At 40.2% G+C, this 27,827-nt stretch overlaps 1 protein-coding gene across 10 annotated transcripts in view; it reads right to left on the bottom strand.

Moving 5' to 3' along the window:
* rap1gap2b (RAP1 GTPase activating protein 2b) overlaps window positions 1-23,458 on the bottom strand; it is a 71,121-nt gene extending 47,663 nt beyond the window's left edge. For 9 of the 10 annotated variants that reach the window (XM_010864225.4, XM_010864226.4, XM_034293481.1 and 6 more), the window contains exons 1-4: window positions 23,001-23,458; window positions 21,001-21,036; window positions 2,208-2,295; window positions 924-959 (exon numbers count right to left, since the gene is read on the bottom strand). In XM_010864225.4, coding sequence (XP_010862527.2) covers window positions 924-959; window positions 2,208-2,295; window positions 21,001-21,036; window positions 23,001-23,044 — 204 coding nt within the window. In that variant the 5' untranslated portion in view covers window positions 23,045-23,458. Of the gene's footprint in view, window positions 1-923; window positions 960-2,207; window positions 2,296-21,000; window positions 21,037-21,217; window positions 21,373-23,000 lie in introns of those variants that run through there. The other variant, XM_034293479.1, reaches the window with a different exon arrangement.
* Between the last annotated feature and the right edge of the window lie 4,369 nt (window positions 23,459-27,827).

Here is a 27,827-nt window from a genome sequence, read left to right as displayed (position 1 = left end):
TATTTTCACTTGTCTCGTCAAAAACATGGAGTGAATGAGAAGAAAGCCTAAATCAATAAATGGCACCACAGAAAATTTGGTGGAAAATAGTGAGGTATGACTGTGTATATTTCCAGGATATACTAAATAAATGTTGGGATGGATATGAAGAGACACCTTCAGTCTCTGGGGACCAGCTACAGTTCTCTCTGTGACCTCTGGTACCTGCTTATGTGCAACATATTACGTAGATGTATTTAGGTGTATTTTGGTGGGTTGTTCAGACGTAAGGGACAGAGTTTAAAGAGGGTGTGACGTTTGGAATAAGGGATATAGAACAGCAAGATAGAAAGCTCAGTAAAAGAAGGTCCTGAAAGCATAATTAGGTAACGAGTATCAGGGGACCATATTTTAAATGTGGGACATTTTCTGAAAAGCATCAGAAGTTTGTTGTTGTTATTTTTTGAACAGTATTTCCAATTACACATACTGCTTTCATTAGCATTGTTAGCGGCTACTCATAGATATTATGCACACTTAACAAACCAGACAGTGTGGCCAGAGCAGGTACCTCTTCAGAAGACATTTTAATTACTGATACATTAATGTCTTATGCTGAACCCAGGTTTTTCAAAACATTCTAATAAATTTGAAGATTAAGTTACTTAATAACATTAAGTTAAGTAAGATTTCCAAACGTTTGACACATTAAATAAAAGAACGGAAAGAATTGCAATTCTAGTATAAAAAGTGTTTGAATGTACAAAGCAACAACAAGAGTTTAAGAAGGAGTGGTTTTGAAACATTACTGATGTACATAATATATAAAGACAGAGTCAATACAGCGAAGTGTAAAAGGTCATGATTCAGCATTGACCTCATGGTGACCTCTGTCATCAGTTCAATTGGGATATTAGTTAGACAAACACAGATGGCTAGATTACCTCCATCTTCTCTATCGTGTCAAAGAAATGGGCAGACTGTGGATGAAAATAATTGGGAAAAAGAGAGGGAGAGAAAGTTGAAAGTTAATGTACTGTGCATGACAATTATAAACCAAAAAATATATACTCTATAAACCAAATACAACAAAAGATCTGGAAACATTCTGTGTTGTTTTAATATCCCTCTGACAAAGTAGAGATACATCATGTCTTACCTGGCTCATACGGCTATGCACTGTGCTGATATTGACCCTGAATATAATATTTGAACTAGTGTAACCCAATTTAGCCCAACTTGGCTCCAGACGATCAGTACATTGTTGAAATGTTCAACTGAAAAACTGCCAGAAACAATGACTTTCACTGAAGTCTTAAACAATTATGTTTTTGTGAGATATAGTTGATACAATATTTTACAAACACCTATACATATTACTGTGGATTCTAACCGCAAACTTAGCTGTTATTTTAAGGGACAGCGTTTTTGGGGTTAGAATGTCTTAAAAGCACTCCCTCATATACAAACAGATGAGATTTATGTCACATTTACACACATTACATTCAAAATGTCAAGCTACATGCTATGGATGGTATGTCATGTACTCCAATGGAAATGGTTCTCTCTATGGGCTCTGCTTCTTTTCAGGTCTCTCTGTTCTCAGATTTGTTTCTCTTTAAGACTCAGCGCTGGACACCCACAGTAAAGATAACTCCCAATGTTTCTGCCTTTCTTTTATTTGCTAAGCCTGTCTACCTCACACTATGAAATGCTTTCAGTATGGATTTCTTCTTTTATTTCCTTCCTTTTCCTTCTTAAGAAAAAAACTTCCCGCAAACAAGGGTGGGTTTGTGTTGCGGTGCATGTGTCCTTATTTACTAACGAGGACCAAAAATCACCAGATTTTGAGCATCCCATGATGAAAAAAGGCAACTTTAGGCTTAAGTGTCAAGTTAATTGTTAAAATTAAATTCAGGGTTATTGTTGGATTCATGTAATGGTATTTTAGGTACTTTATTAGGGGAAATGGCTACATCTCCTGGGGTCCAAATATCACTAGAACATGAATAAATATTGAGTACCTTCGTTTGAATAGATGGTTTATCAAAAACTGATGCTTTGCAATTTACACTTTTCTACTTAAACAATGATGTTATTCTTGATGTCATTCCTTTTCCATGGTTATGGAAAATAGGATTTTGAGTATAAATATAATTGTTTATTATATAAGGACAGAGAAACCAAAAGTGTCTGTATTTCTTTCTGTTTGCGTGTTTTCATGTTACCTTCATTGTTGGGGGTGCGGTGCGTGGGGGAGAAGGGGGAGAGTCTGCCGGGGGATTAGAGATGGTCACCAGCTCTCTCTCCTGCTTCCTGAAACAAACAACAGAAACAGCACATATCACTCATACAATACACCTTGAAAACAATTTTCTTTCTCTTTTCTTCTGTCTGTGTCACTCTCGTTTACACACACACACACACACACACACACACACACACACACACACTTTAAAAAAAGGTTATGTGCATTAAACACTTGTGTGTGACACAGAAATTCAATTTGTCCTAGTTTGACCATTTCACAGTGTGAAAATACAGAGAAAGCAGGGAGAAATAGATGTATAAATAGGAAAAAGAAAGTGAAAGAAAAAGACAAATAGAAAAACATCAAGATAAGAGTTGGGGGACAGACAGACAAAGTAGAGAGGGGAAACAGGAGTGACGGACAGACAGAGAGAGATATACAAAGAGGACAATGGCAGATGGAGGAGAGAGCAAGACTGACAGAGAGAAATTATCTTTACAAATACTAGGGCTCTCTCACTCACACACACACACACACACCGATAATATACACCTAAGATTGCAACATTTCTGGACACTATACACATTAGTTCAAGACAGTATAAAGGACAAAACATCATTTGATAATCACTCACACATTAACTAGCAAACACAAAACCTGCCTTTTCTAATATCACAACTCAACACAAACAAGCACACACTTTACCCACAAGAATGGTGCAATTGCTAGCGAGTCTGACAAAGCTACTTCATTTCATTGTATGGCAAAAAAAAACATACTTTTTTTTGCATTTGTGAATGACATTTATACAATAACTATCAATAAAGGCGAAGAAAACTAACTTTTTCATCAAATGAAAAGACGAAAGAATAGTGTAATCTAGCAGAAATAATTAATAAATGTTGTTTCTTTCAATTGATACAAACTTAGGTCTTCCACATAAGAGGCACTGTCTTTAACCACTACGCCACGGCATTACACCTTTCATCAGTTGCTAGACTCCATTGAGGATTGTGTTAAACTGACTAACATTTCTTGTTAAGTTTACCACTAATAGCAAACACTATAAACTGTATTGCTTTTGCCACTGGCCATTTTAATATCTTATTAGCCAGTAATAGGCTTGCTAGTATCTACTAACTTCCTAGGCATAATCATAAGAATTGAGCAATTGCTAGTGAGACTGAATATGAACTATTCCATGTCAGAAAGAGTCGCAATATAACCATATACAGTTTCGGGTTTTAGCCAGCTTAGTTTTCATCAATATGGAATAATTCACAATGCGTACTTCGCTTCGCCTGCAAGGAGATACAAACTCGGGACCTATAGTTCACAAGTCCGCTTCTCTAACCACTACACTATTTAACAAGGTGTAGTCAGTCAGTCAGTCACTCAGTAAGAGACATTCGCTCTTCTTAGCTGGCTCCGATTACACGGTTACTCATTAAAATGCAAATCAATTGATACAATTTTTGACATGCGTTTTTCTGGATTTATTTGTTGTTATTCTGTCTCTCACTGTTCAAATGAACCTACAATTAAAATTATAGACTGATAATTTCTTTGTCAGTGGGCAAATGTACAAAATCAGCAGGGGATCAAATATATTTTCCCCTCACAGTATCCTTTTGGATCTAAGGAATGCCCCTGCTAATTACTGGGGTGTCCTATTGAATCTTAAGATAACCTAAGGCCTTGGACTGTGTTTTAGGATTACCTGGTGTTATGGAAATTTTGAACTAAGGTGCATTTAAGAAATGTCTCTTTCCATTGGCTGATATGTAAATCTGTACTTTGATTGTGACACATCTGTATAATATCAGAAGAGTATTAGGTATTTGGGCCATGTCCTCCTGCCTAGAAGAAGGATGTATTCTTTGTCGTCCTATACATGTATGAATGAGTTACTAGTTAAAGGACAACTGTGAGGTGGGCTGAGATAAGATGGATCTCATACACATACACACACACACACACACACACACTGTCCTGTCCTACAGCTATGAGTGGAGTCTACTCTGGGGCACCGCACGTCTAGGCGCCGCACGTCTACAGGATGCCGGGTTCCTGTGAGCTGGACTAATTCGAGTCCTGACGATTCTGCCATGTGATGGAGAAGGCAACCTCCAACCGAGAGGATGGAGGCGAAGGGAAGCTCCGGTTCTGTACAACGTTTACGGGGGCCCGGAAAGACCAACTGCACGACATCACGCCACGCTGATTTGGTCCATACCAGGTACATCTCATCTGCTGTCCAGGTAGCTGAGAGAGGAGCCTGGGGTCGACAACACACGCTACAGGAGGGCTTTGGTGTTTAAAAGGTTAGGCCCAGTGAATTGAAGTCACTGAGGGTAAAGTTAATTTTCTGGTGCTAGTAACCATCAATTCAGGCCCGGCCTGCAGCTATAGAGCCTTTGCTAAAATTGGTCATCTTGGGATTCACAAGGGAGAATACACAGGTTCTCCTGACCTGGCTGATAAAGCAGCTAGAATGAAGACAACAAGAGCTGTGTCATGATAACCTGCATTTGAGCTATGAAGGACAACACCTTGGAATATACATCTGACTTTTACGTTCTGTCATACTGGCCTGGCAAGAAAGGGTTCATAACTGACTGTCTGACGTTTGGAGGAGCTGAACATTCGTGATGACTTTGGCAGTACATCTAATTGGAACCATGGAGAGGACTTTTCAGTGAATCGAGTAATTGGCATGAGAGGACTTCGTAACAGTGACTAATTGAAGAATGTATTCAGTGATAGGTGGTAACACACTCACGTGTCGATGCTACATACCCCATACTGTCAATATATGTGTCACCTGAATTAATTTCCTTTGACCAATGATTTTAACATAAAAGGTTTTGCTGTTGTAGCCCACATAAACTGCACAGGGCCAAAGTAATTGCTGTTAGTCTCCATTACCCTAGATGGCGCTATTTAATGTTTATTGGCTGAGCCACTCGGTTGTGTTAGCAAAAGATGAGAGATCGTTTTTTTCTTCTCTTCTACCCTCTCGTCAAGTGCATCGTGAGATGAAGACAGTGAGATAAATATATTGAAGCAGACCACTTAACACACAGGAGAAAATATTTTTATGTTGAAATAAGCTTGTAAGAGTGGCAAGAAGCCTTAGATATTGTAAACTGCCGTTTACACTTTTGTTTTTTTCTTTGAATGAGTTCAAGAATCTCCGATTGTTTTGTTTTTTTTGTGCATATTTTGCCACTGTTGAGAGAGTAATTCTATGGCGAGCCAGTGATCCAGTGATTCCGGGATCTGACTGTAACCAGTGGCCATCAACTCGCTAAGCTGGTGGACTACACGCTTGGATACGTCATACAGATAAGATTTATGAGATCTCCAACGTTATCACACACTGCCCGGGTAGTGATTTAGAAAAAGGCCTTTTATTCAACAAACCACACAGGAACTGAATTGAAACTCAACTGAGTTGAACATTGAACTAATTGACCGGACAGATTTTTTTTTTCTTTCACTGACTGACTATTTTGGGGGGAAATTTGTTATTGTTGTTTTTTTTTTCCTATGTGATTTCACAATCCATGTGGAATGTAAAAATAAATGTTTTGATTTTGCATTCGCTATTCAAACAGTGCTCGTAGCCAATTAATTTCAAGAGCCGAACCTAATTCTGATTTCTAATGCTTGAATATCATTAATATAGGTTATTGTGATATTCTCATTGGTGCCTTAAGTTGCGATAGTTACACTGTACTATGTTATAATTCTTTATAAATGAAAATGTGTGATCTTGGAGTTAACACGAAGGTAATGATCTAGAAGAATGTAAAGGAGGATCCAGACATATCACATTTGTTCCATTCTCTAATCATTAAGGGTAATGATATTGACTGGGTCATGTTGTTAAAAAAGTACTGTTTTGTTGCAGTCTACATCTTAATGAGTAAACTGTTAAAGGGTTGATACCAAGGGTTGACATGGTATCAAGAGGATGGATTTTTGTGGAAATTCTTGAACTGATGTATTCTTGGTCGTCCTATACAGGTATGAATGAGTTACTAGTTAAAGATGCCGAGAGGGGTCTGGTGTTTGCCTGGGGAGGCATCCTTGACCAGCATCCTTGACCGGCACCAGTGGATTAGATGGTTACTCGTAAATCAGTAAATCTGTATAACCCTTTAGTGTCTCTGTTGATTATCCAGACATTGTGTCTCCTCAGCTCGCCCTTTGGGTAAATGTTACACAAGATAGATGGGCAACAACTTACCACACCCCTTTTTGTATGTGATATATACTGTTGAATGAGCTATATTGAGTTAGAGACTCCTCGGACGATTATGTTTGCAAGGGGTTGACAGGTCTCTCTTATTTGCAAATAATAATTAATAAACTGTTTAATTGTGCTTCCTTATTTAAGAGTGTCGATCGATGGAATTACCATCACATGTGTTATGAAATTTAAAATGAATGCACTTGGAAAACAATTTGTACAATGAGCCTTGCACATTCATGCTTTGCTACCTGTTAAAAGCCAAATCCTTTCATGTAATGGCTTTTACATGTTATTTATATTGGTTCACACAAACACTCCATCCGTCTGTTCCTGGCTCTGCCCCTCTCAAATTTTAGAACCCATTGTGGCCCACGAGTCAAAAAGTATGCCCACCCCTGGACTAGATTGTTAACTATATCGCATTATATAATTCAATGATGGCTTTTATTTAGAAAAATAAAATCTGAGTTAGCGTTGCTAGCATAATATCCTTCTGCTAGAAGAACGGCCATCAATAGTTTACTGTTATATTGCGACTATTTCTGGTGGATTTTTTTAATTATGTCTTAGCATTTCATCAGGATAGTCAAACACTTCGCTGGCTACACGATTCTCTTGTCTGTTCACTTGACGTAAAAGTCTGTTATCGTCACCTATATTGATACAGTAGTTATTGTATCAATTTCATTCACGAATGGCAAATAAGCAGTTCAAACGGCCAGTGGCAAAAGACATACAGTTAATAAATGTTATTTGTGGTGGAGGTAAACTTCATAAGAAACATTCCTAAGTTTAACACAATGCGTAATGGCGTCTAGCGAAATATTACTGGCTAATATACTTTTAAAACGGCAAGTGGCAAAAGTCATACAGTTCATACACACTATTTGTGGTGGAGGTAAACTTCATAAGAAACGTTACTCAGTTTAACAATGGTTAATGGTGTCTAACGATATATTCAAACTTGACGTGATGTTAATGCAGGACAACATTATATGTCAATATGCTATACTGACACCCAGCAAATGGTTCTCTCTGTGGTGTTGTGGTTAAAGACACAGCCTTTCACGTGGGTGACCTAGGTTAGAATCTTGAGAGGGCAGTCATGATCATCACTTTCTATTGTGAGCCGGCTGAACTAGGCTTGCCTGGTTTCTTGTTATATCCTATGGCTGATTTGTGCTTTTGAACAATCTCATTCTGGATTGGAATATCCCCCATATTTTCCAACATTTTATTTGGGTTTTATAACCTTTTCCAACTCCAAATCTTCCTTTAATAATGTCCTTCCTTTCATGCACAAATTGGCCAAGAGGTAAAAGTTGTTATTGCTTGGTTTGGTTTGCAGTTGTACAATGGTGTGTCACATCTTACATTTGAGTGTTTGTTTTTATGCAATTGTATTGTTACATTTCTTCTTGTTCTGTCTAAAGCACATTGAATTGCTTCTATGTATGAATTGTGCTATATAAATAAACTGGCTTGCTGGCTTACTAACAGCCATGGTTGTTCTAGTGTGATAATTTTAAGGCTTATATGTATATCTGTTAATTGTTTATGAGCTGCCAGACATGTAAGATGCTGATAATTAGCAGAACATACTTGACTAGTCAGTATATCACTCTTGGTTTCATGTTAAATCAGTGACACCTGGGCTAGATTTTTATTTGAATATCTTTATTGCAACATGGCAACATGACACATCCTACTACAGAATTGCTATGATGAATTCACTGACAGAGATCCATCATCTATCAGCCAATCACTGTGGGCTTAGTAAGTAAACTGGTTCATGGAACACAACATCATCTAAAGCAGGGATCGGCAAAAGATGTCCCGCAGGACAAAACTGTCCCACCAGCAATAATATCTGGCCCGCGGCATGATTATTTTGACAACGGCTGGTGCTGAAATAAATCTCAGTCATGAGGGCAACATTTACTCACATAAACACTTCCTCTTTAGTGATTTTGCCCACAAAATAAAAGGGTTATTGGATGTTATTGGATGAGATCCGCCCTGAGTACCTCAAGTCTCTGGATGTTGTGGGGCTGTCTTGGTTGACACGCCTGTGCAACATCGCGTGGCGGTCGGGGACAGTGCCTCTGGGATGGCAGACCGGGGTGGTGGTCCCTCTTTTTAAGAAGGGGGACAGTAGGGTGTTTTCCAACTATAGGGGGATCACACTTCTCAGCCTCCCCGGGAATGTCTATGCCAGGGTACTGGAGAGGAGAATACGGCCAATAGTAGAACCTCGGATTAAGGAAGAACAGTGTGGTTTTCGTCCAGGCCGTGGAACACTGGACCAGCTCTATACCCTCTACGGGGTACTGTAGGGTTCATGGGAGATTGCCCAACCAATCCACATGTGTTTTGTGGATTTGGAGAAGGCATTCGACTGTGTCCCTCGCGGCATCCTGTGGAGAGTGCTTCAGGAATATGGGGTCCTGGGTCCTTTGCTAAGGGCTGTCAGGTCCCTGTACGACCGAAGCAGGAGCTTGGTCCGCATTGCCGGCAGTAAGTCAGACTTGTTCCCAGTGCATGTTGGACTCCGGCAGGGCTGCTTCTGCAGTAATGCGGTCGATGTATCGGTCTGTCGTAGTGAAGAAAGAGCTGAGCCGCAAGGCGAAGCTCTCGAATTACCGGTCAATCTACGTTCCTACTCTCACCTATGGTCATGAGCTTTGGGTCATGACCGAAAGGACAAGATCCTGGATACAGGCGGCAGAACCTTCTCTGCAGGGTGGCTGGGCGATCCCTTAGAGATAGGGTGAAAAGCTTGGTCACCCGGGAGGAGCTCAGAGTAGAGCCGCTGCTCCTCCACATCGAGAGGGGTCAGCTGAGGTGGCTTGGGCATCTGTTTCGGATGCCTCCGGAACGCCTTCCTGGGAAGGTGTTCCGGGCCCGTCCCACCGGGAGGAGACCCCGGGGAAGACCTAGGACACGCTGGAGGGACTATGTCTCCCGGCTGGCCTGGGAACACCTCGGTATCCCCCCGGAAGCGCTGGAGGAAGTGTCTAGGAAGAGGGAAGTCTGGGCATCTCTGCTTAGACTGCTGCCCCCGCGACCCGGCCCCAGAAAAGCGGAAGAAAATGATGATGATGAAATAAAAGTGTGAGAAAGTTTTCTGCAATAACGCTATATTTGGAGTTGAATTTAGAGTTTTTACTTCAAAAAGTTCTGAAGTGCATTCAATTGTGGCTTGGTTGACACCCTTCAATGCAAATAAGGCACACAGGCTTTGCATTCACGAAACTAGGTAGGATGAAGGCATAGCTGTCTTTCCATTCATCTTTGAATGCCCGATTTACGCTGTCAACTTTGCTCTTTAGGTTCTTTCCTCTTTAGTTCCATTTTGTGTATACAGCTAGCTTAAATGTTTAGATCTGCACACAATAGCTTAGCCTACCTCCAGCACGCAAACAATAAAAAAAATGCAATGTAGTACATGAGGATGCAGGAATAATTCTGAGAGTAAAAGTAGGCTACATCAAATCATTATTACAATAAGTTAGGCTCCGATGTGTAACAAAGAAGCAAATTAAAATGATACACATTTATTATTCACAATATAGAAAGAGGAAATAAAACATAGGTCGATAAAAGCATGACTCAAACAGGCCATTAATGGGCTTATTCAAGTCCGCTTTTATTTCTTTAGTTATTTTTATCCATTATGCATTACCCACATATGTGGGTCTTAGAAAGGCGATCTGTGTTGCAAGTTGGTGAATGAAGACACTTGCCGAGTTAGGCCTACTTATGTATTAATTAATCCAGCACAAAACCTGTGGCTTTTTGTTTATGACTGTCCTACAGAATTTCACCACAAGGTAGTCACAGCTGACCAAGCAGTTACAAAAGCTTCTGACTGTCTGTAACACACAAATCAAGTTGCATTTTTCATCAAATCATTTCTTAAATTATCCTTTGACTATGTTCTGGCCAGCCATCTAGTGGCTTAAAAAACTGCTATATACATAACATATAGATATATACATCTTACTACGTAGATGTCGTGTGCCATGTCACAAGAATGTCACTGTTCAGAATGACGCCGTTTTATTCGGTGCATCCGGTAAATAAACTTTTAATTTATTACACCCACACATTATATAAATGTTTAATGAGTAAAACACTCAAGAATGAAAAAAAGATTCATCCTTTTTTGCCGGACGGCTTAGGCAGAGTCGGCCTAGAAGAGTGAATCTCTTAGTGAGTGAGTGACTGACTGACTACCCCTTCTTAAATAGCACAGTGGTTGGAGACGCGGACCTGCAAACAATAGATCCCGCATTTGAATCTATGCATTCCAAATTATGCATTAGGATTTGTTCCGGATAGACAAAAACTTAGCTGGATACAACCTTCAATAGCTACATTGTACTGAGCCTAAAATACAACTGTTTATGGTTAGATTTGCAACTACTTGCATGTTTTTTGGGGTAATATAGGCTAGACGAAAACTGCTTGGGCAGTAAAAGAGTAGGGGTTTCCACAATTCTCTTGTCTTTTCACTTGACGAGAAAGTCTGTTATCGTCATCTGTATTGATTGTTACAATAACTATGTCATTCACGAATTAAAGGAAAACTAATGTTTTTGTGCCATGAAATTAAATGGCAGTATAAACTTCATCTACTGACTCGCTAGCAATAGCTCAATTCTTATGACTATTCCAACAAGACTATTCCAAGTTTTCTGCTGCTACTGTATTGCTTTTTTCTTGAATATATACTCATATTATGCATATGCATTCATTAATATTTCTAACTCCACAGGGGAGTATGGGGTTAGATAACGTGATTCATTATGGCAACAGGAGAAAAAGTTATCTGCATTCCATTGATGAGGGCTTTTTATCTCCATATGCACATGCTTTACTCATGGTTAACTTAACCACTTGTTCTGAAACCATCAACTCTGAGTTTAACAGCTCAGTGTCAGTCAACCCATGTTGACCCTGCTTTCTGAAATACCTCCCAGCTCATTCAAGTTTGTCATAGCAAAGGGGTTGAATACATATGAAATTCATTATTTTGATATTTAATTCAGAACAATTTGCTGATTTTATTTATTTTTCACTTTGACATTATATACTTTTTTGTATTGATCAAAAAATCCTAATCCAAGAGGTTAAATACTTTTGAGAGCCACTATGTCGTATGAATTTGCAAATATTTATGATTAAGCATGATAGTGGAACATAAATGTAGTGACAGATACTGGTTTGGTACACAATCTTATTAGTGCTCATGGCAACAGATCACAAATCTTGCTGTTATCAGATATTGAGGTACAGGAGTTCAAGAGTGTTTGTTTTGATCCAAAAAAAAATCTGAGTCTGTAGTATCTGAGAGAAATATGTATATCTAATGTTGTCAGGAGGTTAGGAAGTGCAGATCCATTCATACCTCATTTTGCCAGCACTATGCACATTTTCTTTATTTGAGAGCCAGGTCTGCCTATGGTAAAATATTTTGATAGCAAGGCCATGCTCACCTGGCTTTGACATTCACCAGCCTTGAGAATAAAATGCCTTCTGTGGTGTTAATGTTTAGACAGAGAAAGGTGGTTAACTGCACAGATTCAGCTTAGATTCCATGTTATTTTAATGTGCATGTTTATATGTAATCTTCTAGGTATGGAATTCTGTCTAGTTTGGGTGTGACTGCAAAATAAATTACTTAAAAGAAGACTTAATTTTCTGAATCTGATTGTGAAGAAATCCTTTATCTTCTATTTCAGTTTAAGTTTTTGTGGAACTATTTCAGTAGAATTACATTCTATTTTACAAATTCACAACTGTAGAGTCTGTTCTATTACCCTATTAATACCTAGACAGAAATACCCATTCTAAACATTATGTATGATTTTCCAATAAAATTAGGAGAGACCTAGAGGGGGAAATATGTAAAGAGAGAATGAGAGATAAGGGGAGGCAAATTTCACTGAGAAAGGGTTGTTTGTGTAAGGCTACAGCGATGGCCAATCTTCCATCAGACTCCAGCATTGGGCTAAAAAAATCTATCTGCCTATTCCATATACATGATGGGGCACTACTTTTGATTGTCAGAAGTAGTGAAGAAAGGTCTGGCTCAAAGGAATTGGGTGCTGTTGGAGGCACTGCCTGGGTCGTTGTTTACAGAGGCCCAGTTACATGCATGGCTAAACCCAACTAGAGTACATCAACCTAGATGCAGCCTAGTTATGTCAGCCCAGATCTGTGACTGTAGCTTAGCTCCCTTTAGTGGTCTCGGTTCAGCCCTCAGTACAACGTGTGTGTGTGTGTGTGTGTGTGGGGGGGGGGGGGGTCACCTCCCATCAATAGAGCAAGTTAATTACCCAGTGTTCAAGTAGCAGATACGCACACACATACAAACGCACACACACACACGGTCACACGTGCGCACACGCGCACACATGCGCACACGCACACACACACACACGCGCACACAATCCTGCACTCAATCAAGCAAAGTTCCATGCTGTTTACACAGTGACTTCATCAACCATTATTACAGCTTGTCACTCACACACAGATATGCAAACAAACAAACACACACAAGTCCCTTAAAGCAATGCTAATGTAGGCCAACATCCTCATTACAATACATCACACATGGACACACACATTCGTGACAGATAAGACCCCTCCAGCAGCATAGATATCAGAGCTGCATCATTTGGAAGATCAGACATGCTTCTCAAGATTTTCAGTGTTGCATCTCAAATTACATTATTTAGTTCACTACTTTCACCAGTGGAATATATAGCATGCAATTAGTAATGCCAGTAAATACGTATTGTATATGGCCCCCAGCCATAATAGATATTGAGCAAATGTAAACAATCACTAATGAATATTCAGTCACAGTTAGAAATATTATGGTCAGGCACATCATGATTGGTTTGAAATGAGTTCTGCTGATGGACTTGAATTATGTAGTGTATGCCCTTCAGCCACTTAGAAACCAAAACACATACATAAAAATGTGCACAATGATGCAAACACACACAAAATGCATTTTGCTAAGAGCACACTAAGAGCCGGGGCCAGCATATATTATGATTATATTTATGATTTATGAGCTGTTAGGTGAATGCATAATTGTGAAGTATTGAACTGTCTAGGGTTCTTCCTAAATAGCACCCTATTCCCTAATCAATATATTACACTATGTAGAGAACAGGGTGTCATTTTGGATTAATTCTGTCTGTAGACCACTTTGCTATTAATACTATTAGTCCACCGTAGCAAGAGCTTGCCTATTCTCCATCACTTGTTATTCAGGAAATATCCTAGCTCGAAGCATAGAATTTAAGCTTGTTCTGTATACTATAGCTTAAACTTGCATGGAAGCAACTTCACAGGGTTCACTGTCCTTTACCAGCTCCTTACCATATCTTTGAAATTTAAACAAACAAAGACAAACATTTACAGCCAGTATTATACAAGCGTGCACGCATGCACACAACACACACACCTATACACACATATTAGGAGAAGATGGGGGACTCACCATTGGTTGTGAGGCATGATGCTAGTTTAACCATTGGCTGCTGAGTAGTAAGCACTCACTTGGATTACAGAGGAGTGATCCAACGTATACGTGTGCTCACAGACACAGACACACACAAATGCATACACACAGACAGTCTGGAGATTATATTGCTATTATCCTGGCCTTAGGGTGCCAGATAGGGAGAGAAAGAGAGACAAAGAGGAAGATATTAAGAATGATTGACAGAGAGAGTGCAAGTGAGAAGAGAGAGAACAAGAGAGGAGTGGTTGGAGGGATTGAAGTATGAGAGAGAGAGGGCAAGGGAGACAAAAGAAAAATTAGACAGAGATGGAGTGATAGCTTTAAACAGTGTAAATGAGTGAGTCAAGCTCAAAACAAAGAAAGGGTGGCAGCAGTATTAAACAGGATCCCTCATTTTTAAAACAAATACAGTTTAACATCCACTAATTTCTGGGTGATTAGGAACTTACTGGGAGGTCAGTGTGGTGAGACAGAAATGATAAATATACAATATATTTTTTTTTTTTCTTCGCATCTAGTACCTTGGCTTTTTATTAGTGCTGTCAAACGATAAAAAAAATGTAATCGTGTTTAATCGCATAATCTTCTCTAGTCAACCGTGATTCAAATGTTGCCCTTAATACACATTTTTCTGTTTAAAAAGCAGTGCATTATGGTAAATACATACCTTGTTTTATTCCCAACTGGACAGTGCTTGACTTGGAATTAAATAAATGCAACTTGTCAATGCCCTTATTTAGTTTAATATATATACAATGTCAGTCCATAGCTTACCACAATAACTGGCTGCATCTAAATGTAGCCCATGTAAATCTAAACAGAATCTTGCCATCTCATATAGTTTTTCTGATTAATGCACCAAGGACAATATCTGCTACGTTAGGCTAGATAATCCTCTTATCTGGACAGCTACATGGTGTGCAGGCATTTAACCCATTGAATCACACCTAAGCTGGTCAAGGTATTGTCTTTTGATGTTTTGATGTTTCTTTGTGGTTAGAATGGGGTTCAGGTGAATGCCTGTAAACATTAGGTTTCCTGAAAGATGCTAGCCACAACCAAATACTTCATGACGTCTCTCTATGACATTTTTTACAAATTCAACCAAATGCATCAGATAGGCTACATCAATAGGCAATGGCATAAGGTATTCATGGTGGCTAGAGATGTTATATACAAACATTAAATCAGGGTACATGTGTAATTCATGCAGAGCACAGTTGTTTGCTAATTTCACTATGAGAATATTCTTTGATGGAAACATTAATGCTTAGCTCAGATTAGCAAAAACATTAAATAATGATGATTTACCATGCTACAAGCAAAGTGTTAACAGGTGGATTCATGCCAAACGAGCTAGGGAAGCCATGGCTAGCATTCTCGTTTGATGGGTTTTTGTAGTGAGACTGGGGTGCGCGACGCAAGGAGAGAAATTCCCATTTCAACACATCCATTGCACCAACGCATGTGCCGAGTAAACACGATTTAGGACATGAATGCAAACTGTCCAATGATATATTGAAAAAAAATGCCTGTGAAGCGCTCAAAGTTACTGGTAAACAATAAATGTGTGATTCTGGGGGTATTTCAGAAAGCCAGTGCCCGGATTTCCCACCTCCGTGGATCTGGGCCTGATTTATCTGAACAATATTCTGGAGATGCTCTCAGTTCGGAACACATTCTTTGTGTTGCAGTTTTCTGTATAACATTGATGACCCGTCTGTCAGGCTGCACTAATCAGTTAATATTTAAGGGTTTCCAGGCATAATTGGCTGCATACTGTAGATGGCACTCATATTCCTATCACAGCTCATGTAAATGAAGGAGATTATGTGTTAGGAAGTCTTTCCACAGCAATAATGTGCAGGTAGGCCAACAAAGATTCATAATTTTTTCTGCTTAGAAAATGTCACTTACTATTTAAATATATCACATGTTGAATGTAGCCACTGAAAGTGGTTTAATTAGAGCATCAGGGCACGCACTTCCAGACTCACAAACTGTTTTTCCGCCAGGCCATAAAGGCTCCTCAACCAGCAACACTGATCTATGATCATACTCGAACATTCCAAAGGCTCTGATGTCTTTCCATGTACATTAGAATATTATTTTGTATGAACCATTTATAGGCATATTACACTCATATTATATTTATAATATTCAATACTTCTACTCATATTGCTCATATTCCCCATCCTATTTTCTTTAAAATTGCTGCTAGTTTACATTGTTATATATATACAAACCTGATTCCAAAAAAGTTGGGACACTGTACAATTGTGAATGAAAACAGAATGCAATGATGTGTAAGTTTCAAATTTCAATATTTTATTAAGAATACCACATAGATGACATATCAAACGTTTAAACTGAGCAAATGTATCACTTCAAGGGAAAAATAAGTTGATTTTAAATTTCATGGCATCAACACATCTCAAAAAAGTTGGGACAAGGCCAATGTTTACCACTGTGTGGCATCCCCTCTTCTTTTTATAACAGACTACAAACGTCTGGGGACTGAGGAGACAAGTTCGTCAAGTTTATGAATAGGAATGTTGTCCCATTCTTGTCTAATACAGGCTTCTAGTTGCTCAACTGTCTTAGGTCTTCTTTGTCGCACCTTCCTCTTTATGATGCGCCAAATGTTTTCTATGGGTGAAAGATCTGGACTGCAGGCTGGCCATTTCAGTACCCGGATCCTTCTTCTATGCAGCCATGACATAAGTTTCAGATATTAGGAAGTGGATGACAGAGAATTTCTTGCTCTTAAACTCAAAGAAAACAGAAATGCTCGTTTTAGGACCCAAAAAACAAAGAGTGATGTTAGCAGATCTCACTGTGAACCTCGACGGCTGCATGGTCGTATCCCAAAAAACTGTAAAAAACCTTTGCGTTACCCTTGACCCTGACCTCTCCTTTGAAGAACATATAAAATATGTCTCAAGAGTTGCTTATTTTCATCTTTGAAACATTGCAAAAATTAGAAACATCAAAAACATCAAAAACTGATGCAGAAAAATTAATCCATGCTTTCGTCACTTCTAGACTAGATTACTGCAATGCTCTTCTCTATGGTTATCCAGACAAATTAATAAATAAACTTCAATTAGTGCTGCACACGGCTGCTAGAATCCTAACTAAAGGGTGTCCCTTTGGTTGATGCCTGGCAATGTGGGTGGATTGATTTCCTGCCTACTGGGCCCTGTCCGGGGCCTCCCCCGGGTAGGGCCACAGTGTCACCGGACCCCCCTGTCTCAGTTCCAAGGTGTTACGCTGCTATATTATTGTGCTGGGGGATATGAGGAATGCTGATGACATCAGTCCCACCCTGATGCAGTATTAGATTCACTCCAGGATATCTTCCTGCAAGTTCAGCAGGCTTTGACCACCCTCAAACATTGTTTTAATACTTCTAAGAACAAGGTAATGTGCTTTGGTCGAACTGGTGCTGTGCCTCCTTCATCTTTCAACATCACCACCAGCAGGGGCATAGGTTTGATTTCAAATGTGAGGATGACAAAAATTGGTGTAGTGTGGTGACGCCGGGCCGGGGTACAAGCTGTCCTTACATGGACCCCCCTGGGATGAAAAATTGCGAAGCGGTTTATACGCATGGAAAACCACACAGAAACACACATACTTTTGGCCATATCCAGAATGTGCACTGATGGATGATTTGCCAGTACTATACAACCTCACCTCCCAAGCTCCACCACTCTCTGCATAACTACACTGGTTGACTCAACATCCTTCTGGTTCTGCTAATAAATATGAACATTCAAGATATGGGCTACACATAACGTAACACATTTTATTTAAGTTATCCAACTTTAAAGACAACGTTTCACCTCAGCTCCACGGTTGACCTTTTCTTCCTGGCTGTCTGATCCTGCTATGACAAGGACCTTCTCACGGTCACCATCTGATCATGCCAAAATGCAGTTCTTATGACATGACAAGAACTTGATGGCAATGTTTGATTGACGCCTGCATAACCTGATGGCAATGTTTGATCTATAAGACCCACATTCCGTTGACATGTCAAATGCAGCTACTTATGCAGGGATCTACAACTTCAGCTAACTATTCAAGAGATTAACTACAGTATTAAGCTAGTTAGCATTCTTTAGAAATGTTGGCCCATATTGATAGGATAGCATCTTGCAGTTGATGGAGATGCACATCCAGGGCACGAAGCTCCCGTTCCACCACATCCCAAAGATGCTCTATTGGGTTGAGATCTGGTGACTGTGGGGGCCATTTCAGTACAGTGAACTCATTGTCATGTTCAAGAAACCAATGTGAAATGATTCAAGCTTTGTGACATGCTGCATTATCCTACTGGAAGTAGCCATCAGAGGATGTGTACATGGTGGTCATAAAGGGATGGACATGGTCAGAAACAATTCTCAGGTAGGCTGTGGCATTTAAACAATGCCCAATTGGCACTAAGGGGCCTAAAGTGTGCCAAGAAAACATCCCCCACACCATTACACCACCACCAGCCTGCACAGTGGTAACAAGGCATGATGGATCCATGTTCTCATTCTGTTTACGCCAAATTCTGACTCTACCATCTGAATGTCTCAACAGAAATCGAGACTCATCAGACCAGGCAACATTCTTCCAGTCTTCAACTGTCCAATTTTGGTGAGCTTGTGCAAATTGTAGCCTCTTTTTCCTATTTGTAGTGGAGATGAGTGGTACCCGGTGGGGTCTTCTGCTGTTGTAGCCCATCCGCCTCAAGGTTGTGCGTGTTGTGGCTTCACAAATGCTTTGCTGGATACTGCGGTTGTAACGAGTGGTTATTTCAGTCAAAGTTGCTCTTCTATCAGCTTGAATCAGTCGGCCCATTCTCCTCTGACCTAGCATCAACAAGGCATTTTCGCCCACAGGACTGCCGAATACTGGATGTTTTTCCCTTTTCACACCATTCTTTGTAAACCCTAGAAATGGTTGTGCGTGAAAATCCCAGTAACTGAGCAGATTGTGAAATACTCAGACCGGCCCGTCTGGCACCAACAACCATGCCACGCTCAAAATTGCTTAAATCACCTTTCTTTCCCATTCTGACATTCAGTTTGGAGTTCAGGAGATTGTCTTGACCAGGACCACACCCCTAAATGCATTGAAGCAACTGCCATGTGATTGGTTGATTAGATAATTGCATTAATGAGAATTTGAACAGGTGTTCCTAATAATCCTTTAGGTGAGTGTATTTCGCAACTATCATTCATATCATATATTACGTTAGCCTAACTGTGGATGTCCCCCACTTTCTTGACTTATCGCTTGATTTTACGGTAGAAACTATTGTAAAGGGAAACAGAGAAAAGTGTACCAGACAGACCTTTTCTGATTGGCTGTTGCCCCGTGGCTCTATTTTTCATCGCCTCCTACGCTTGCATTGCGCTGCTCGGTATCCCACACTGACCTGCACACATGGTCATGTGACTCATTTGAAATATAATTAGGGGCGAACATTTCACCTAGCCACATTGCCTAGTGGACATCCACCGTAACTACAGATATCTACCTCATTCATACATTACCGGAGATAATTAGCTAGAAGTAATGTCAGCAAGATTACCTAACATTCATGAGCCAGAGATCACAGTTGCAACGGTAGCCTCTACTCTACGGTAACCAGACCTATCCAGCAACAATCCCATAGCAAAGTGCCTGCGTGTGGTCCTCAAGCCAGTCTGATTCGAATTACGCAATTGCTTACCGTACTGCCACTGCAACGTTCTAAAGAGTTTGAGCTTTTCTTATAGTAAGAGTTGTGTTGATAAAAAGTGGGGGGGGACAAAATGCCATTCTCATGTATAATGAAACCTACGCCCCTGACCATCAGTAATGGAGCTATCCTGGATCAGGTTACTGTTTACAAATACCTAGGCACCTGGTTAGACAGCACTATCAATGTCCCACCACATCTCAAAGCTACAGTCAAAGGTTAAGTCCAAACTTGACTTCTTTTACTAAAACTAGCTTCTTTCAATGTAACCTTGTCTGCCAAACTCAAAGTCATTCAAAGGACCATTGTGATGGTAATTCCATGTATCGACACTCGGAGTAAGGAACACAAGGGACAAAGTTCTCTTGGCACATTCTAACAGTTTTGATATAATACAGGAATGTGTGTCACAATCAAAGTAAAGATCTACATACCAGCCAATGGAAAGACAGACATTTCTCAAATGCACCTTAGTCAAAAAGTTCCATAACACCATCCTTACAATTTTTGATTACAATGATGTAATATAGATCTATTTTTTTAAGATGCATACTCTTTACTGCTCTGTTAATCTGGTTTGCCACAAATGCCCCCTTTAAGACATACCACTGCACTGTCTATTCTCTGGTTCACTGAGAATAGACTGAGAATTGTTCTCCGCTGGCCCTCTGTCAAAATATGAATTGGTCTTACTGAGCCTGTCTGTCAAGGTGAAGGGATCACCTATGTCATTGTGTGGGGCAATGTCAGGTTCCGCCAAGCAGATTTGTCGATATAATGGTATAGAATGTTTAATCCACAGGTACATTTTACAGATTACAAATGCACCTAACAAATTTTACATTTAAGATATTTATTTAAAGAATTCTGTAAATCTGCGAATAGTTGTCCCCATGTCCTTGGTGGTTCCAGAATGTAAAAGGTTGGGATCCTTTGATCTTGAGCCTAGCTCATTACTCAGATTAACAATCACTGGTCTGTAATAATCAGTTCCACTTTGTGATGTCACAAAGTAGGCCACACGTACTGTTATACCTAATCAGGCTTAAAATCACAGCATTTCTTTTTAAACAGCCATTACACAGAATGGCACTATAATAATTTGGACAATTTCAGAGCATTATTTTGACCTCGTACTGTTTAAATATCAACTATAGTGAAGTCAAGGGTTTGAAAACACTTGGCCTTTGACACTTTCTGTACTTTTTGTATTCACTACTCACCTTGCTCTGAGTGCACTGACCGTATTCTTGTCGATCCTGGAGAAAGAGAATGAGACAAAGAAGAAGAGAGGGAAGGAAATAGAAGATATTAAGTTAACCAGTCATGTAACTTTGACAACAGGGGCACATGATTCCCAGCACTGGTGAAGCACTTCCTCCTCATAAACAAGCATACACACAATGTTAATGTAAGTACCCACTAATACAAGTTAATCACCTTGGCATAAAAGGCATGTTAATTTACACCTTTCTTCTTTCCCTCCTTCCGTCCTCTACCTATCTTAGTTTGTTTGGGTGGGTGTGTGTCTATGTGTGTTTATGCTCTCTCATAAATATGTTATTGCCTAAGAAAGGATCTTTACTACTTCTGATAAACTGATGACTGACTGAAATGAAATGAATGAATGACAGAAAGTCATCACATCTTTTCAGCATTGAGGCTCAAACACTCACAGGCACGCAGACACACACACATACATCACAGTCGTTCTCTGTGGGAGACTAGATCACACTTTCACACCCTTCCTGTGGCAGAACCCCTCCCAGCACAGACCTACACCACACACATGCACAATAATGACAATGATCAGTAACCAGTGACTAGGGCATGCCTTTGCATATATTCCATCCCGTAGTTTTTTGTAAACCCTCTCTCTCTTTCAACATGCACACACACTGGTAATATTTTGCGAATATTTGTCCTCTCACCCATCAAATGGGAATTCAATCCATCTGCCAATTTCTATTTTCCATTTGCTTTATGAAAATAACAGAGTAACCATTAACCTCACTGTGTAAAAGTTTTGTGTTAGATACAAAAAGAATGAAGGAGTAAGGGAGGGCAAAGGAGGAATGAAGCAAAAGGGAAGAGAAGAGGGTGAGAGAAATGAGAGACAAAGAAAAGGAGAGAAGAGCAAATGAGGGATAAGTCAACATTAAAAGCTTCATGATGAGTCTGAGTAACCTCAGTTCCCACATGAATGAAGCGTGTAACACTGCCATGCTTAGACACACACAGAGACTGCCATGCCCCAGCATAACCAAAAGCTAAAAACAGCCCCTTAAACACACACACACACACCAACTAACTAACCACATAATGAAACAAAGCGTCATGTAAATCTGATTAAAAGAGGAAAACAGGTGAGAGTGATGTTCAGTGAAGAACAGGAAGAAAAGAGAAATGAAAGGTGCATGGAAGGGCCACAGGGAGGAAATAATACTACTAATATCCAGTTTTCCTTCCCTTTCCACTAAAGTCTTTCATGCATTTTTTAACATTGCCTCACTACAACCTCTCACGGTCCCAGAGAAATAGAAAAGAGAGGGGAAGAGAGATGGAAACAGAGAAGGTGTACTGGGAAATAGGGAGTGAGATCAGGAGATGGAAAGAGAAAAATGGAATATGTAGTGTGAGAGTGAATGTGTAATGTGGGCACAGGTTTGATTTGCTGTTTATGATTCAGTGAAGTAGGCAGCATTGTATTGCACAATGAGAGAAACAGACAGAGAGAGAGACACACACATAGAAACAGAAAAACAGAGAGAAATTGTTCTCTTAATTGGTATGTTGATAATCTTGATTATTATTATTACTTTAATAATGTTATATTGTAAATTATTATTTCCTGAGCATAATTTGTCAGTATTTGTAATTGTAATCTTGACATAATTTTTAAGAGTAAGACAGAGCGAGCAAAAGACAGAAAGACACAGAGAGAACGAGATGACAGGGAGAGGATAGGGAGAATTGTGCTGTATCATACTGGCCATTGCAGGATAAACAAAGAGAACTAGCTGTATCATATGGAGATGTGTCTGTTGCTTCAGCTGCAAGTGAACCATAGTTTTTGTTCATTGTCTCTGCCTATCTGAGTCCAAAACAATTTTTTTTTAGCCATCCCTGCCATTGTAATGTGACACTGCCATACCATAACTACTTAGTCAAATTCACATCACACTAACTAAACAATAGCATGTGCATGCGCAAACGCACTTACCATCCAAACCCTCCAAATGACACGCTCCTTTTTCTCCTTAGCATGGTATACGTCTCTTTCTCTCCCCTCTCTCTTCCCTGTCTTGAACCCAGTGTCTGGGAGTCAGTGTCTGCTTCTCGTGTGCTTCTAGTCTAACAACAAAAGCTCTCGCTCTGTCTGCTCTCTTTCACTCTGTCACATGCTTCTAGCCTTTCCACCCTGCTTCTATCTCCTCATCTGTTTATATATACATTTCTCTCAGTCAGCCATATAAACCTTTTACCATGCGCTTAATGTTTCTCTCTTTTTCCTTAATTCCCCCTTTTTGCTTCTTCCTCTTTTGCTCCCTCTCTCTCTTGTTTCCTTTCTTTTTCTCTCTCTCTCTGTCTCTCACAGTGTGAGGATAACTCCTGCCTGGTCTCTCACACCACCGCACTGCTTCCCTCACCATGCGCTAGGCTGGGATGAGTGAATGAGGGAAAGAACATTAGTGTGAAAGAGAGCGAGATGAAGGCAGGGAGGCGTGGTGGAGAGGGGGAAGTAGGTGGTGTTTTCTTTCTACCTCTCATCATTGACTCTAAAATACTAATCTGACTAGGCAAAAAATGAAGCACTTGTGTCAAAATAATTATATCAATCAATATACTATGTCAATTCAATTCTTAAAAAAAAAATAAAGAAGGTTATATTAAGTACCAGTGTACATTTCCAATACTGTGTAAGTAGCCTATTCCATAGCTAGAAAGGAGATTGTTTGATCATCTTTGCCTCAACTCAAGCATATATTTTAATTTCTTCCAATTCAAACACTGAACTGGAGCTTTTCCTACATTTCTGGAGGTATTCAGCTTTGAAACCTCTCCTAGTTAAAATTCATTGAATGGGCAGCTGTTATTCATTGCTGCCAGTTTACAGTTTAACAGCCCAGTAATGCAATCAATCATTTCTTTTATTTCATTTTCAGAATAGGCTGCTCAGAAATTTGAAGAGTGCTAATCATGTACTGCTCAAAGAACTTTAAGGGAACACTATGTTCAAATCACAAATCGATGAAAGAAATATAATATATATATGAAATATATCAATATATGAAAGAAATATATTAAAGATCAATATCTTTACTGTACATTGTGAAATTCTTTGAAAACAAAATGATGTAACAACAGTCAATGGAAACCAAAATCTACAACCAAACTGAGGGGTGGATTCAAACTCCCAATGAAAATCAAAGAAAACAATTGAAATCACAGGCTGTTCCAACTTTTCACAGGCTGAATTTCAAGACCCCGTTCTCTTCATAATGGCCCTCATTTATCATTCTTGCGTAGAAACGGGCGTATATGTTGGCGTACGATTTTGCTTACACTCCTCTCACCACATGATTTATGAAACTGTGCGTATCTTTAAAATCCAGGTGTACGCAATACCTTCCCTTGATAAATGCCGCGACTGAAAACGATCGTCATTAGAATAACACGCCCCTAAATATTCAAGTCTCCGCATCCCCCACGCCCTCATTTTACGCCATGGACACACGGAAGACGGCAAAAAAGAGAAACTTCTCTGACGTGGAGATTGAGACGATCACCAGGGAGGTAGAAAGCAGTTTAAAAAAGCGGAATAAAAGATGATGATGTGATGTGGAGTGCCATTCATTCACATTAATAATTGCATTACAATTTGTAATATTCGTCTTATTATTTTATTATATTTATTATAAATGACGTTTATTGTTATTTAGAAGAATGTCGTTCCATCCATCCATCATCTTCCGCTTATCCGATGTGGAGGAGCAGCGGCTCTACTCTGAGCTCCTCCCGGGTGACCGAGCTTCTCACCCTATCTCTAAGGGATCGCCCGGCCACCCTGCGGAGAAAGCTCATTTCGGCCGCCTGTATCCGGGATCTTGTCCTTTCGGTCATGACCCAAAGCTCATGACCATAGGTGAGAGTAGGAACGTAGATTGACTGGTAAATCGAGAGCTTCGCCTTGTGCCTCAGCTCTTTCTTCACCACGACAGACCGATACATCGACTGCATTACTGCAGAAGCTGCACCGATCCGTCTGTCAATGTCGTTATTATTATTATTTCTATTATTATTTAAAAGAAGAAGAATGTCATTTTTATTATTTTGTCAGTCTGAATTATATTTTGGTCATTAAAAGCCTTTTATTACTGAACCCAGTCCGTGCGCAACTGCCGGGCCTAACACTGAAACGTCATGTAAAGCGCACAGGCTCGCATCTGAAGGAATACAAATAAATGAAATGCTTTGGTAAAGTCACACAAATTAAACATTGAAGTCCATGTTGCACAAAAATAAACACTGAAGTTTGTAATTATTATGTTTTTTTTTTTTGAGTGGGTCATAATATATCATATCTTTTAGTTTGTCAGTGCGTTAGGATTTTTTTTTCTGCGCATTTCCGCACTAACTCAAAACGTGCGTACACCACCTCCTGAGCTGGCGTAGGATTTGAGAGTGCTGTACGCCAACGTCCATATTGATAAATCTCAAAGTCACCGTGGTTTTGGGTGTACGCCAGGTATACGCTGGAAATTTGGTGTACGCACTTTTGATAAATGAGGGCCAATGTGAAGAGAACGGGGGCGCCAATGGCAGACAGGACAATTCTGGTGTACTCTACTCTGGCGAATGCCAATCGAGGCGCATGGTGCTGGGCTGTGAGCACAGGTATAACTAGAGGACGTCAGGTCCTCATGCCACCCTCATAGAGTTTGTTTCTGTCAGTTTGGTCAGAAACATGCACACCAGGAGCCCGCTGGAAGTCATGTTTTAGGGCTCTGGCAGTCCTCCTCGCACAAAGGAGAAGATACTGGTCCTGCTGAAGGGTTGATACCCTTCTACGATCCTGTCCAGCTCTCCTCGTATCTCCTCCATGCTCTTGAGAATATACTGGGAGACACAGCAAACATTTTTGCGACGGCACATATGGATGTGAAATCCTGGAGGAGCTGGACTACCTTTGCAACCTGAATGGGCTGCAGGTACCGCCTCAGGCTACCAGTAGTGACAAGGACACCAGCAAAACGCAAAACTATAGAATAATCAGTCAGGAAGTTTGAGGAAAGAGCAATTATTTGTGGACACCAACTGTAAAACCATTCAATTTTTAGAGGTTGTCTTGCTATTGCCTCTCATGTGCACCTGTTGTCACTTTCATTTGCACCAAAACAGGTGACATTGATTCACAATCTCTTATGCTTCCTAACCGGACAGATTCATATCCCTGAAGGTTAATTGATTTGGTGATTTACTGTGATGATTACGTGTTCCCTTAATTATTTTGAGCAGTGTAATATAAATGTTTGGTTAAGCATTTTGTTGGGAAAATGTTTTTTCTGCATTAATAATTTTTTCCATTATTTCGAAATACAGAGAATCTGTCAAGTGAGATGGGCACTAGTTGGGGAGGCCACCAAGAGGCGGATGGCAACTCTAAAGGAATTAGTCTTCCATGTGGAACTACTAGCTAATTAGCTTCTCTTTTGTATAATAAAGTGGTTGGCTGATGATAGGCTGGATGTAGGCTGCGTAAAATGGATGTAGGAGCACTTTATTAATTACATTTGAATCTCTCTTCAATAAGAATAAATCAATAGCTCACCTGGGTTGGAATGTTACAACTCTGTTGTTGGGATACTGTGTAAAATATAGATGAAAACAATGCAATGATGTGCAAATCATTTAAACCCTATATTCAATAGAAAATAGTATGAAGACAACATATCAAAAGTTGAAACTGAGCTGAAAACTATATGCCCACTTTGAATATGATACCAGCAACATCAAAAAAGTTGGGACATCATCATCATCATCATCATCTTCTTCCGCTTCATCCGTTAAAAAGTTGGGACAGAGGCAACAAAAGACTGGAAAAAACTAAACCTGGTGGATAATCTCCCAATTTATTAGGTCACTTGGTGTCAGGTAACTGGCTGGGGTGCCTCTAGGCATCTCTATGTGCCTGGGGGCCACAGCCAGGAACTGCTAGCAGAGGTGCCTCACCTGTCCTGCTCTGTGGCCAGAGCCTCCACCTGTCCCGGCGCCCGTCCTACTCTGGGTTCAGAACCTCCACCTGTCCTGGCGCTACGTCCTGCTCCAGGGCCGGAGCCTCCACCTGCCGCCCCACCCTCCCTGTTGGTTGTCCATGTCTTGCGGTTGGGAGCCCGCACCATTGGGGGGGTACTGTCAGTACCTGGCTGGGGTGCCTCTAGGCATCTCTCTGTGCCTGGGGGCCACAGCCAGAGGTGCCTCCAGGCATCTCTACGCTGACGTTTTGGTTCTCCCCTATTAGAGGCAGCTGCACAGCGTTGCCTCTAATTCGGGGAGCCTACTTAGGTTCCAGTAATCCCACACTCTGTCTGGTTCATTGTTTGTGTGATAGTGTGTTACACACCGTTACGGATGGGTTCTCTTCTTTTGTTGATGAACAGAAAAAGGAATGTTCTACTGCAGCTCTGCTCCATGTGTGCTGCTTACCTCCATACGTGGCAATTGGCAACAGGTCAGTAACATGACTGGGAATCAAGAGATAATTGCAGAGAGGATGGGTCTGTCAGAAGTGAGGATAGGAAGGGGTTCAACACTCTGTGAAAGACTGCGCGGGGCAAATAGTGCAAATGTTTAAGGATAAAGTTTCTCAACATCAAATTCTTAAGTTTGAGGGTCGCTAGAGAGCAGGCCATGGAGTAAGCTGCGGTTTGGGAAGCTCTGCTGATTTCTGTTTAAAACTCAGTTTTTTTCCACGCAATATTGTCCAAAAAGGTCTAAAATATATATCCGAAGTGATACAACTCTGTTCTATTTTATGTCGAGTGAACTC

This window comes from Esox lucius, chromosome 7, assembly GCF_011004845.1.
Source record: "Esox lucius isolate fEsoLuc1 chromosome 7, fEsoLuc1.pri, whole genome shotgun sequence".
Taxonomy (NCBI): Eukaryota; Metazoa; Chordata; class Actinopteri; order Esociformes; family Esocidae; genus Esox; species Esox lucius.
Note: the sequence above shows the minus strand (reverse complement) of the source record. Positions and strands in the feature narration are given on the sequence as shown.